General features: G+C 43.7%; 1 protein-coding gene across 2 annotated transcripts in view; it reads left to right on the forward strand.

Moving 5' to 3' along the window:
- ATP5F1A (ATP synthase F1 subunit alpha) overlaps positions 1-14883 on the forward strand; it is a 288472-nt gene that overhangs the window by 158461 nt on the left and 115128 nt on the right. For both annotated transcript variants that reach the window (XM_044081922.1, XM_044081915.1), the window contains exons 5-6: positions 539-705; positions 5848-5996. In XM_044081922.1, coding sequence (XP_043937857.1) covers positions 539-705; positions 5848-5996 — 316 coding nt within the window. The remainder of the gene's footprint in view (positions 1-538; positions 706-5847; positions 5997-14883) is intronic.

Here is a 14883-nt window from a genome sequence, read left to right on the forward strand (position 1 = left end):
ATATGTCAAGCCCCATTGACTGCTATTTTGCTGCAAACATTAAAATTCTGTAAGAAGCAGTCGGTGATTTTGAGATGTTAAAATGGCTCCAGAAAAATAAGTACATTTTTTTTAGTTCTGAGGAAGTTTTCATTTAAATATTCCAAATATGTTTGCATCTACATTAGCATTTGATTCCCTCCACCTCAGTTGCCTTACTGTGTGACTCTGAGCAAGTCACTTAACCAGTCTCCACCACCCCAGGCTTGGTCTGAAAAAAGGCTATTGAGATTGGTGCTCTATCCTGTAAAGTTAAAATTCAGTATTAGCTTGTTCCATTTTAAGTTGCTCACCTGATGTCAATATAGTGTGTTCTGCTTGTATTAGAGGGCTTTTGGTTTAAAGTTCATTTGCTGAAGTCACATTCTACATTATTAAAGAATGAGGTAACACTGTAGATATAAATAGAAAACAGGGTTTGCAATATTTCTGCTGCACAAGATTGATTTTTTTTTCCTGAAGTTTTTTTTACCAGACTGCATATTTTTCCTCTTGTTAGGGCCCATTCAAATCTAACCTGCGTAGAAGAGTTGGTCTGAAGGCTCCTGGCATCATTCCCAGGATCTCTGTACGCGAGCCCATGCAGACTGGAATAAAAGCAGTGGACAGTTTGGTACCTATTGGTCGTGGTCAACGAGAATTGATCATTGGTGACAGGCAGACTGGGTAAAGATGTGTTAACATTAAATGTTACAAAAAAGCCTCGTTTTGTCTGGCATGTCAAAAGATGTTCCTTTCATGGAAGAAGTTTGGTGGAATTTTCTGTAGTTTTAAGTGAGTGAAATAACTGTATAGCTAATTTTGTATGGGATACTGGTAGCTGTACACTGCTTTAGAGCCACATCAGCAGATGAAGGCAGACTGCAAACTGATTTTTAGGGTAGGCATAATGAAGAGGTTTACCTCAAGGTTGCAATTTACAGTTTGATTCTTGCCTTGTAAAGCATGATTAGACTTGGACCTCTGGTGTCATTAGTTTAGTTGGGGGCAGTCATTGACTCCCTAAACTCTTTCTCGTACAGAAAGGTTTGATGCAAATTAATGATTTGATATTAATAATGGGCTCAAACTGAAAAACTGCATAATAAACCAGACAGCACATAAAACACAATCAGTGTGCCGCACAGTCACAGCCCTTAAGGCAAAATAACATACCTAACACATTAGTAATGGGTGAGACTATAGTCAGGCACACTGACGTCCCACTTGCTAGGCTGGACAAGCAGTTACTGTTGGCTGCCTGTCGGGAGCCAGAATCCGACACATAACACAAGCATTCGGGTCACTCCAGAACAAGTACAAATATGACTGTCATTGTTCATGTTGGTGTGAATGACCTGAGACGTACCTCCCTGGACTACATGAAAAGAGACTTGGAGGAGCTTTCTGATCATGTAGCCCAGGCTGGTATGACCCTGACCCTGAGTAGCATCTTGCCCTCACCAAGAATATCTCAGTATAAGGAAAAAATGATCAATTTCAACAATTGGCTAAGCTTTTGGTGTCATTGAAAGGGGATCCAGTGTCTGTTAGTCTGGGACGACATGCTCGACTAGCTGCATTGCTTTGCAAGAAACTGCTTGTACCTGTCGCCCCTAGGCTTTCGAATACTGGCCAAGGCTCTTGCTGCCCCCATAGTGCCTTTTTTAGGCAAGGCTCAAAAGTCAAACCCACCTCTGTAAACAGCACAATTAACAAAAAACTGAGGGTTATGCTACTCACTGCCAGGAGTTTTAAATCTCAAAATGCATGTGCTCGAAGCACTCCTCAATATGGAGAACGTAGACATCTGTGCAGTAACTGAACCCTGGGTCAAGGCTCCAGAGAGCACCCCAGCACTACCAGGCTACAACTCATACCACACGTTTTGGCCACAGAACAAGGACCAAAACACAAGGAGGGGGTGTATCCATATTCATCAAGGATACCTACACCTTTAGGTTAGTGGCGCAGCATGATACCTCTGAGATCATCCATGTGCAACTAACATCGGGCAAAACTGCAGTGCAAATTGTGGCCTGCTACAGATCACCCTTCTTGACTCAGGACCACCTCTCCACCTTTCTGGAGACTCTGGAAAACATGAACGTCCTACCAAACACCCTGATATTGGGCAATTTTCAGTTACCCTACCATTCACTGGGAAAACTAGAGTACAAATTCCCAGGCCCAGCGCGTCCTGGAGTTCATCAACGTAAGCACGCTGGGTGAGCTGGTAAACTCCCCTACCAGAGTTGAAAACATGTTGGACCTGGTCATCACCAACAACCTGTCACTGTTTAGATCAGACCATAAACTAATCCCTCTGGATGTCCACACCTCACCACCACCCCCAACTAAGAAAATCACAGTAAAAAAAAAACTTTTCTAAGGCAAACGTCACCTTACTTAAGACAGAGGTGGTAAGTTTCACAGCCCCCATGCTAAAGGGTAACTCTGGCTAAGATGCAGAAACCTTTACAAATGCACTCTGAGCACGTTCAAGGATGCATGGATCGTGCCATCCCTAGCAAAACCAAGACTCACTCCTCTAAGTGAAGGAAACCAGTTTGGTGGACCCCTGCAATAAACAGGCTGTACAATAGGAGGAGGAAACTAGTTCGGAAAAAAAGCAAATCCCAAGAAGGAAAGACATCCCTTATCAGTAAAACTTGAGGTCCCTCATGAAATCGTCCAAGTCCAACTTCAGAAGGAAAATAGCCAAGAATTCAAAAGATAACCATAAAGCCACCTTTAGCTGTGTCAAAAATCTCAGTGGCAACTTGCAGATATGCACTGAACTAGTGCAAAATAGCACAAAATATACTGAACCTACTGATATTGCCAACATCCTGGCAGATAGATTTGGTGCAGATTTCACCCCCTCTCCACTCTAAAAGGGCCCACAATAATATTGGAAAAGTGTAGTGTCCCAAAAATCAGACGCACAGGTGAAAACAGCCCTTTCAAAAGCCAAAAACACAGCGTCAGTGGGACAAGATGGTGTCCCAGGCTGTGTCTTGAATGGGTGGCCTAATGGTTAAAGTGTTTGCCTTGCAAACACAAGGTACAGGGTTTGAGTCTCACAAGGGATAATTGGCTAGGCTTGAAATAGCTCGCAAGGGCAGTTAGCTTAGTATTAACCTATGAACCTATGAGCCACCTAAACGTGCTGTTCAGCTTCAGCCTCTCCACAGGCTAAGTGGCCATAGAGTGGTGCACATCCACAGTTATTCCTCTCAACAAAGGAAGGGGCCACAACTGACCCTAGTAACTATCTCCCCATAAGCCTGACTAGCCTGGTCTGCAAGGCTATGGAGCGCATCATCATGGAACTCCTTAACGAAGACATTGGGAACCTCCAAACACTTGACCTGACCCAGTTCGGCTTTAAGGGCAGATCATGTATACTAAACCTGGTTGACTTCTTAGACAGTCACCAAGGCCATAGACGAGGGAAAGGTAGTTCACATAGCCTACCTTGACCTTGCCAAGGCTTTCGACACCATTCCCCACTTGGGTATTACAGAAAAACTCACCAGCCTGAACCTAAACCCCTACGTCATGAGATGGGTTGCCAACTGGCTTACACACAGAACTCTCATGGTAAGAATAGCGAGCTCCAGGTCCGAGACTAAACCATTCACAAGTGGTGTCCTGCAAGGCTCGGTCCTGGGACCCCTACTGTTTGGCATATACTTCTCAGAAGTACAGGCAAACACAGGAGTACTATGGCTAACCAAGTTCGCCAATGACTGCAAACTGGGAGCCATAATGGACTCTCGGGCTGACACGGACATCCTCCAAAAGGGACTTAAGACTGACACCTGGTGTCAGTCATGGTCTCAAACTAAATGCCAAAAAATGCATAGTCATCCCATTTGGGAAAAACAAAAAACACCCACGAATTACCACATAGGTGGCAGCCCCCTTAATACAGAAGAGGTATTAAGAGATCTGGGGACGCAAGTAGATGGGATTTCCTAACTACTTTGGCAATATGATTGTCAAAGGAGAAATTACTATGTGGCCCATCTAATATTATTAAAGGGTTCGCATCTAGAAGTAGAGGTTCTAGTGCTCCTCTTTTCATCCCTCATTAGACCCATCCTAGAGTACAATGCCCCATTTGGGATGTACCTCGCAAGACACTTCCAACAGCTAGAAAGACCACAAAAGTACCTCACCAAGAGGATTAAAGGTCTCTGACATGTCCTATGCAGCTCGACTGAAAAAACTCCGGCTGTACTCTGTGGCATATCTCTTACTCATAGGTGATCTCTGCCTGACTTACAAAGCCATGTCCTCTTCAGGATTGGACATGTTCCACCTAAAGAAATCCAAGTCACTGTGATCCACGCGCTCTAGTGAGCTAAACCTCGCCACAGCAATAAATAGAACATGCTGGAGGAACAGAGTCCTGTTAGAGACTCCTCATGCTTTGGAACAGAATTCCAAATCGGGCAGAGCCCCTCACTAACATTCAAGAGAAACCTTGACGAGTGGATGGGTAACAAAGTACACCCCTGGGATCACTTCATTGGCTCTGCTTGACAGAGGATTAGTTAATCAACGAGGCGGCGAAAGCCAACACACTCTGGCTAACTTGTAAATGCCCTCTGGCAGATAGCCTAGTACCTACCTATGAACCTATAATAATGGCCTTTGTTAATTGAAATACCTCTGCAAATTACAACATTGATAGCTCCACCCCAAAGAGTGGACCTAGCAGTGAGAGAAATTTGGCAACCATGTGTCCATGGTGAGGAAATCCCTGTATGTGGCTTGGCTTACAAGGTCATGGTATCCAGCTCTCAGGATGTCATAGTAACACTGCACTTGGCCTTCATCAGACTTACCTTTTGGCATGCATCTTTCTAGGCACCCGCAACACTTAGTGTCCAGAGGTTTCTCACCAGAAAAATAAGGGTATAACCAACCTGTTGTAGGCATACCAATTAATTCATTATCGCTGTATTTACATCCTACTGATTTTACTGAGGGGTGATCTGTGCTGGGACCTACAAGATAGTCTGACCCAGTCCTAATGTAAAAAGCTGCACACTTGCAAAACTAACTGCATGAGGGTTACCTGCTCCAAATCAAATATCTTCACATGAATAGATCATGCAGTAGAGAGACAACCCCATAGTAAACTGTGCTTTGGTGCAGAGCATACCTGACAAATCGTGGCATTCTGGGAATTGATAGTGTTTTTTGTAACCCTGTTTTTGAAGTACCACTTGTTCGTAGGGTTGCCACCTTTTCAAATGGCCAAAGTGGGACATTTTTGGTAGAAACAGATTTTACAGGCTGACACATGACCACGGCCAGTACAAAGGATAGAACTTGATTTATTTTGCCTAAATAAAAGCTTATTCTTGTAGCATTTTAGTTGCTTATTCTGTTTCTTATAACATTTAGGAATTTCAGATACAGAATAACTGTTTTATGCAACTATTACATAAAATATAGGAAGTAACTTTGTACTAAAATCTCAGGACATTTGCCATTTTTACAATTTTTTGTCAGAACCCAACTGCCCAAAGAGGGACTGTCCCTCGCAAAGTGGGACAGGTGTTATAACCCTACTTGTTTGGGAGCCCAATAGTTGCTTGTAATCACAGACTTTGGCTTGTGGTGCACTTGTGTGGTTGGTTTCTTCATGGTGTGGAAGTTTAAAATAACAAATATGTTGAAATTAATGTGCTGCTGATAAAAAAAACTTAATGACATTTCTTGAGCTTAATGTTTTTGATGGAATAACAGCTAGTGAGGTGTGCCATCTTGCATGATTTGTTTTAACTGGATTCTTTGGTTCTATTTTAGTAAAACTGCACTTGCCGTTGACACTATTATTAACCAGAAAAGATTCAATGATGGAACTGAGGAGAAGAAGAAATTGTATTGCATCTATGTTGCCATTGGTCAGAAGAGATCCACAGTCGCTCAACTTGTTCAGAGGCTTACAAATGCAGGTAATTGCTTGTGTGTTAATTTTAGGGAAAAAGTTAGTTTAATGAGTAGACACTTCGGATTCTTGGAGCTCTTATCAAGTTCTGTTCCTAATGTCACTCTGCAAAAGGTTTAGGCCATCGCTTTTCTTGGCTGAATTTGCAAATGTACTCTGTACACGAGCAGCGAAGTCAATATGTGGTCTTTTCCCTTCTAGTTCTTTTATACCTTTCATGGTGCATTAAGCCCCCAGTTTATCAAAATAAAGTTTAAGAATTGAAAACTGTTTGTATTGTACAGTTGCTGGGTGGAAAAGCCAGCTGTTTGGGAAGCAGATCCCCAGCATCATTTTGCTACTTGCTGTCCTGTCATGGACAGTGCTATAATACTTCAGGTTGCCTCATTTGCTACTTTGGCCCTCTGGATATGTAGGAAGGTACTAGAGAATTTTGTATAGCAGTGCATTTAAGGATGGAAGCCATCTACAGACTTGCAAGTCTTGACTGTCCTTGTTAGAAAAGGCCAGGCCATGGTAAGAATTATAGAATTAAAACTATGCAGTGGGAAACCTTGCATCACTGGATCTGGCCTAGTGTGGCTTTGTCAAAGGCGGGTTATGGCTACTCATTTTGGTGGACAACTTTGAGAAGGTCACCAAAACAAAGAGGGGGGAAAAGTGTCATACTTTGATCTGCCAAAAGCTTTTGACACAATACCCCCAGTGGGGTGTTTACAGATGGGTTTTTTTTAAATATAAACCCCTGTTCCCTGCTGGATAGCCAGCTGGCTCAAAGGACCCTAGGATGGAGTCCACCTACATAAAAAGGCCAGTAGGTAGCGGAGTTGCTTGGTGCTGGGGCAGCTCATTTTTGGTACCTATTTTTCTGAGCTTAAGGCCAACATAATGGACTTTGGCTGACCATTTGCAAACTGCTGCACACCAAATGCATTCCTAGCCTTTCTTGGAGAATATATTTGGGATTAGCAGACAAATAACTGGTGCCAGAGCCAAAGTCCAAAACTCTGTGCCAAGAAATATGTATTGTTATGGTGTTGGAAAACTGTTACCCCTGGAAACTACCACATTAACAGTACACCCTTAAGACTGAATCCAGTGGTCGGGTATCTGGTAATGCATGTAGACAGCAAGCTGTCATTTGATCGTCATGTATTTACAGTGGTATAGAAGTCATTCTTAAACTTGTAAGCAAGGGTGTGGCATTTGGATTCAAGGATGGTTGTTCCATTGTATGCTGCCCTTATCACACCAATCCGTGGTGTACAGCGTCCTCTTAGTATATACCTGACCAGGTATATGCAACAACTGGAATGTCCAGAGTTTCCTCATAATAAATTTAAAAAAAAAAAAATACAGGGCTTAAACATGTTCCATGCAGACTGCTTCAAAGCCCTGTCTGTTTACTACAGGCTGCTGAGAAGTTATGTATGCCTGGCCTATGAAGCATCATATAATTTCCACTCTGAACCTATTGCACATCTACATCATCGTTAGTCTGTTCCCGTTAGGGGTTGCCACAGCGGATCATCTGTTTCCATTTCTTCCTGTCTTCTGCATCTTGCATACACGTAATATCAGAATTAGCTAAATTTGGGATTTGAACCTTGCCTGCAGCATAAATGGGACACACTGGAACAGATTCGTTTTTTGTCTGCCACTTTACTGGAACAGGCTTTCCATTCATGATGAGCAGAGCTCTTCTGTAATCTAATGCAAGTTGGGCCAGTGGTAGGAAATTGGAAACTTACTCCTAACCTGGTACTTGTTTTTGTAAATACTTTACCACTCATGCCCAAGTCTACTCATGACCTGTAAACAATCCTGGAGTATTAGCCTGCCAGATAGGTTTGGGAAGAGGCTAGGGTTTACTAGGCTAACCATGCTTGGAGGCTTTATCAATTATAAACCTGTTACTTTCAAGGGCCAGGAGCAGGGACTGATCTTCTAGTTTCACTGTTGCAGTCATACTAGGGTTATCTGCCTGCAGGTAGCCCTCAGTCGACCCGAATACCAGAGCTTGGGATTTCTACGTCAGATGCTGTCGCCTCTTTCATGACGTCAGGTCAGCAAGGGTATAAAACATGCAGCTGACGCCATTACACCAGCTTTTCTTGCCACGTGGGAGCCCAAAGCAGAAGCAATTTGCAAGTGCTAGTTGGCTGCTACCTGAAATTGTTTTTTTGACTTTCAAACCTGAAGTTTTATGAAGCTAAGTACCTCGTTGGGGAACCTTTTTTCTTGCTCTAACTGATATCAGAAAACGTTAGCAACTGTCATGCCTGTGGAAAGCAAATACCTCAGATTTTCATTCTTACTGCGTCACCTGTTTAGGCCCAGACCACGACATTCCTTGCTGTCTGTTTTGTGCCGTGCTTAACACCCAAAGTATTAGTCGCTATCTGTTCTTTCACTCCCTTTCTCCGTATTCTGAAATGGCTTCGATAAGCCATCTGACTACCAATCTTCTGAAAAACGTAAGGATAAAGACAGACTGCATAGGTCCAAACCTGCTGCTGATGCTTCCGTTAAGCTAGTCTGCCAGTACTCTGAGGCGCCTTTGCAGTCCCAGATACCCGATTTTACAGATTTGCAGGCCTAATTCGGAGTCTGGTATGCTGCAAGATGCTTCTTTGACTATGGAACCTGCGGATGTCTCTACCTTGGATGGGTCCAGAGCCACTGTGCAGGTACCGGCTTCTGAGGGTGTATTCCAACCTTTCAATTGTACTAAACCGACACCTTTGTTTTCGACTAAAATTACCGAGTTTCTCAGGCCCAGAGTTCGCACTACGCCTAGAAAACAGACTACCAAAATGCCTGCTCAAGCTCCCATGACAAGCTGGCCAACTGGCACTTGCGAACTGCTTCTGCTTCGGGCACCACGCAGCAAGAAAGACTGGGGAAGATGGCGTCTGCTGACGCTTTTATACCCCAGGCGCTCTGACGGGGAAGGGGTGACATCAGCCGATGCCGGACCCAGACTTTGGAATCCGGCCGACCGAAGGGCTGCCTGAGGCAGGACAACCCATATGTGATGACTGCAGATGCATACCTGTTGGACATCTACATTTATGGTAGGTACAAAACTGTACTTTCCTGACTCCCACAAATTTCTTTTCAAAAATCCTGCTGCTAATCTTGAAACTATTTCTCAGGGTCCCAAGGGAGTAAAGGCTTTTACAGCCAAAAATCCTACCCCTTGTGATAGAGGTTCCAGGGTGTGGATTGATGGGGTAAGAACGTTTATACGTCCTTGGCAATCTGGGCTTTAAACTGCCAGTTTCATATGCTTAGATATCAACAGCATGTTATGGGCTTAGGGAAACAAAGTGATTATTTCTAATGTGTGTGGAAAATAGTTGCAGGATTTACTGCATTCAGCAGAACAGGTTGGAAAGCATACTTGGCAATGTGGTTTTGATTCCTTGGAGGCCTCTTGGTAGGGCCGCCGTTACTGGATCTGTGATTTAGAAGGTATGCCTGGCTCAAGGAGCAAAATCTGCCTGATCATGTTGAAGCTAAATTGTTGGATGCCCCTTTGCAGCATGACACTCTTTGGTAATAAGGCAGAAGAGGTTTTAAAGAAGATGGAAGACAAAGCTAAATCTATGTAAACTGTAAAAGATTTCTTGCAAGCGCAGCCTCCCAGGTTCATTACCAATTTGCCTACTAAAAATTGGTCCTTTACTGTGTCCAACAGAGCCACTCGGGGCAAACCCAGGTGCTCAAAAGGCTCTAGATGTCAATCACAGGGTTCTTAAGATCAAAGCAATGGGGTGCCTCCACCTCCAAATTTGGAGGAAACAAAGCACATCCTTACAGTAAGCAGTCTCGGTGACTTTCCTCTACCACCTCCAAGCACTTATATTTTGGCAGACCCCTTGGGGGGGAAAAGTAGCACTTCATGCTCAATTGGCAGTTAATTACCCAGGACAAGTGGAAATTAAACATAGTATCCCAGGGGTACATATTTCATTTCCATACTTTGCCGATTCCAAACTGATGGCCAGATCTGCCACAAAACCAGTGGGCAGAGGCCACTTTTCTTGCTACCTAGAAAAGACTATTCATGGCGTTCAATACTGGACTTGTCTATTCTGAACACATTCCTGGACATTCCAAAACTCAGAATGCTGACTTTACAACAGCTGCTGCCTATGCTAGGCAAGAATGCTTGGTTAGTAACTCTAGACTTGAGGCATACCTGCATATCCCAATAAAGGAATCGTGCAGAAGATACCTCTGCTTCAAAGCAGGTTTTTTTGCTTAACCAATTATCTGCACTGCCCTTTGTCTCATCTACTGTCCCCAGGGTCTTTATAAAGTGCCTGGCACCAGTAATTATTTTCTGCAGACAAACATTCAGATTTATCCTTATCTGGACGATTGTCTCATTCTAGCAGAAGACAAGGACACTCCAACATCTGGTGTTTGTAAAAAGGCTTCTAGCATGCCTATGGTACACCATAAACTAAAAGAAATCACAGCTCTGGTACCCTCTCAAATAATAGCATTCCTGGGTGCAAGCTTGAATACAACTGCCCAGATGGCTTACCTCACGCCAGGCAAAGGCAACTGACAACATACTTGAAACGGCAACAAAAACCCAGTTATCTGCAAGACAAATTCTGTAGGCTTTGGGGTTCATGGCATCCTGCATTCTACCATTTCTATATGCGAGACTGCATATGAGGAACTTCAGTGGTACCTCAAAAGTTTATGGAGTCGACAGTCACAGCCTGAAAACAGTGATTCCTCTCATTCCCTGCCTACAACAGGAGTTTCTTTGGTGGGCAGAGATGTCACAAAAACAAGGGAATGTCATTCACTCTACCCCTTGCCACCCAAACCCTAACTACAGATGCATCAGACTATGCTTGGGGTGGCCCACCTGACAGGGAGATGCATTCAGGAAAAATGGAGCCCAAACCAAATGCATCTGCATATCAACCAGAAAGAAATGCTAGCTGTTCAGAGTGCTCCGACAGCCTTCAAGGACTTACTTTATCCAGGACAACTACTGATAAAGACAGACAACACCGCAGTTATGTGGTACATAAGCAGGGGGGTACACATTCCTACCCCCTTTGCAGACTAGCCATGGCCTTGTGGAACACAGCTTTGACATACCAAATACATTTCCAAGCTCAATTCCTGCCAGAAAAGCAAAATACTGTGGCAGACGACCTAAGCAGAAATCTTATAGACCCACACGAATGGAAACTGGATCCACAAATCTTCAGCATGTTAACACAGAAATCGGGGAGCCCAGACATTGATCTATTTGCCTCTCCCCAAAATTATCAGACAAATTCTGCACAAGAACTCTTCACAAAAAAGCATGGAAAGTAGATGCTTTGTCCTTCAGCTGGAAAAACCTGTCTACGCCTTTCCCCCTCTGCCTCTACTCTCAAAGGTCTTACTAAAAGTCAGACCAGAAAAAACAAAAATGATCCTAATTGCTCCAGACTGGCCTCGCCAGCACTGGTACCTGCTTCTAAGGAACATGTCGCACCTTTCTCCATGGTACCTGCCTGAAATACCTCATCTGCTGTCTCAGCAGAACTATCAAATTCTGTACACTCTGCTCCAAACTCTGAATCTTGCAGCATGGCTAATCGACTAATTATTCAAACCATCCCTCTCAGTTAATCTGTGGATGTCATTTTCAAAGCCAGAAGGCCTAGTACTAAAAAAATTTATGCTGATAAAAATGGAAGAGATTTTGTGCTTGGAACTAAGCACAAGGATTAGACTCGACAAAGCCCAATATTTCTCAGATTTTACAATACATAACCCAGATGCTTGACAAGGGCCTATCTTTTTCTTCAATAAAAATCCATGCCTCTGTCATCTCTGCTCATTACAACACAGCCATCTCAGCTCATTACAACACAGCGCCTCCCCTCTTTTCTCATCCACTGCTTACATTTTTGGCCCCTCTAAGATACTGTTTAAGGCCTCCCAGGAGCGCATCGGCTCCTGCATGGGACCTCAATTTTGTGCTGGAAAAACTCACCCTGCCTCCTTTTTAACTAACAGCTACTGCGGATATAAAATTTCTATCTTGGAAAACCGCTTTTGTTTTGGCAGTCACTTCAGCAAGAAAGGGTTTCAGAACTACAGGCTCTCATGGCAGTAGAGCCTTTCATTATATTTTACCTGGACAGGGTAGCCATCAGGACCAATCCTCCTTTTATGCCTAAGGTGGTATCCAGTGTGGCTCTTAACCAGACCATTCACCTGCCAACTTTTTACCCAAATCCGCAGAACAAGGGTGAGCGGATTCTGCATTCATTACATGTACACAAGACAACTAAGGTTCTACTTAAACAGGACCAAATCTTTAAAGTCTGAGCAACTACTGGTAGCAGTTGCTGTAGTATCAGAGAGGAAGGCTATATCAAAGCAGACTATTTCTAAATGGATAAGCCACTGCATTCGTTTCTGCTATTTGCACCATGTTAAAACCTGTGCCCAAGGGGATCCGATCACATTCCACCAGGGCTGCCTCTACTTCAGCAGCTTTTTTCAGAGGGGTCCCAACCAAAGACATTCTAGAAGCTGCTACTTGGAGCTATGTTCATACCTTCACAAAGCATTATCACTTACCAGCATTATCATTTACTTATCTCCTCCAAATCCATGGCAGGCTTTGCCACTGCAGTCCTGCACGGTCTTATAGCCACTCCTAATGCTGTTTAGTTCCATCCTCCCATCCATATCTTTGGGATTCTACCCAAATGTAATGACAAACAGTGAAACACAGACATAGTACAGTTGTGTACACTTACCCTAAATGTAGATGTTGGTGTATTCACTGTTGCAGTCTGGGTTACCCCCCTGCCATCCCCCATTCCATACCTTTTCTTTCCTTCACTATACTCAAAAGCCTTTGTGGTGTATTTGCTTTTAGTTGAAGGTAAAGTTTACGTTTCTAAAAATGCAGTTATATATTTACTGTTTATTTTTTGCTCCCCATTTGGGGAGCACCTGACATCTGGGGCAAGAAACTGAATAATGGCGTCGGCTGCATGTTTTTATACCCCTGATGTCATGGAATAGGAGACTGCAACCAACGCAGGACCAAAGACTGTTCAGGCTGACTGAGGGCAACCTGCCAGCAGATTACCCAGATGTAATTACTGTAACAGTGAGTACACTCTGACATACACATTTATGGTAAGTGTACACAACTGTACTTTCCCAATGATCTAAATTACAGCCAAAACCCCTCCACTTCGGACAGGGATTCTAGAGCTTTAAACAGATGGGAGTACGAAGGTATGTACCTATGCAACTCTTGCCATCAGTGCTTTGTATTGCCAGTTTCACATGCTGAAGTGTCAGCATATTATGGAACCAATTTAACAACAAATGTTGCTTCCAGATTGTACAGAAAATAAAGATTTACAAGAGTTAATGCATTCTGCAAACTTAAGTCAGTAAACCTACTTTGCAGTGTGGTTTTGATGTCTTAGAAGCATCTTGCAGGGCTGCTGTCACTGCGTCTGTACTGAGAAGGCATGCTTGGCTGAAGGAACAAATCTTGCTAGACCATGTCAAAGCAAAATTACCAGATGCTCCATTAAACCAGAAACATTTTGGCACAAAAGCAGAAATTGTTCTTAAAAAGATGGAGGAAAAAGCTAAATCTATGCAAGCTGTTAGATTTCTTACAGGTGCAGCCACCTAGATTCAGTAGGCATTGGCCTTCTAAAAACTGGTCCTTTCCAGTCCCTCCCAGACCTTCAATCCAAACCCAGGGGCAACAGACCACAAAGTCTACAGTCTCTAAGGGTATGCAGAGATCTACACAATGGAGTGCTCCCACCTCACAAACAGGGAGTGGTAAGCCCACCCCCTCATGGAAAAAGTTCACTGACTTGTCTATCGTCCTTCCCAGCCATGCCCAAGTACTTGCACCCTTATGAGGAAAACTCGCCCTGCTTGCAAAAAAACTGGTTGTCCATTACCCAGGACCGATGGGTCTTAAACATTGTATCCCAGAGATGCAGATTCTACTTCCACTCACTGCCAACCCCCAAGCGTGTTGCCAGATCTTCCTCCAAACCACTGGGCAGAGGCTCAAAAGCAAATACTTTCTCTTCTCAGTATTAGGGCTATTCAGCCTGTTCCAATAGAGCAAAGGGGACAGGGTTTCTACTCCACACTGTTCCTGGTGCCCAGAAAAGAGAGCTTTTGGGGCCCTGTCCTGGATCTGTCAATTCTCAACACCTTCCTGGTGGTCCCAAAATTCAAAATGCTTACACTGCAACAGCTTCTTCCTATGCTAGCCAAGGACGCCTGGCTATTCACCCTAGACTTAAAAGAAGCTTATCTGCGCATCCCCATAAAGGAATCTTGCAGGAAATATCTGCGTTTCAGGGCAGGCTCTGTGCACCATCAGTTCTCTACACTTCCCTTTCGCTTATCTACTACGTCCAGGGTATTTGGAGTGCCTGGCTCCAGCCATTGCATACTGCAGGCAGAGAAATATTCAGATGTACCTATGCTTGGACAATTGTCTTCAGGTGGACAGTCAGGAATTGCTAATTCAGCACTTGTAAAGAGACTTCTAACTTCTCTGGGGTACACCATCAGTGAAAAGAAGTCGCAACTGGTGCCTAGCCAAAAGATTGTATTCTTGGGAGCAAGCTTGAACACTACTTCCCCGATGGCATTCCTCACTCCAGAAAAGCAGGTCCATTTGACAAACTCTTTCAAAACTAATACCCACCAAAACCCAGCTGTCTGCAAGAAAAATACTGCAAGCCTTAGGGTTCATGACCTCATGTATTCTACTAATTCCATATGCAAGACTGTATATGAGGAAACTTCTGTGTTGAGTCTCTGGTGTCAACATTTTCAGGACCTGGAAACACTGATTC

Source organism: Protopterus annectens, chromosome 1.part1 (assembly GCF_019279795.1).
Source record: "Protopterus annectens isolate FY-2018-M chromosome 1.part1, PAN1.0, whole genome shotgun sequence".
Taxonomy (NCBI): Eukaryota; Metazoa; Chordata; order Ceratodontiformes; family Protopteridae; genus Protopterus; species Protopterus annectens.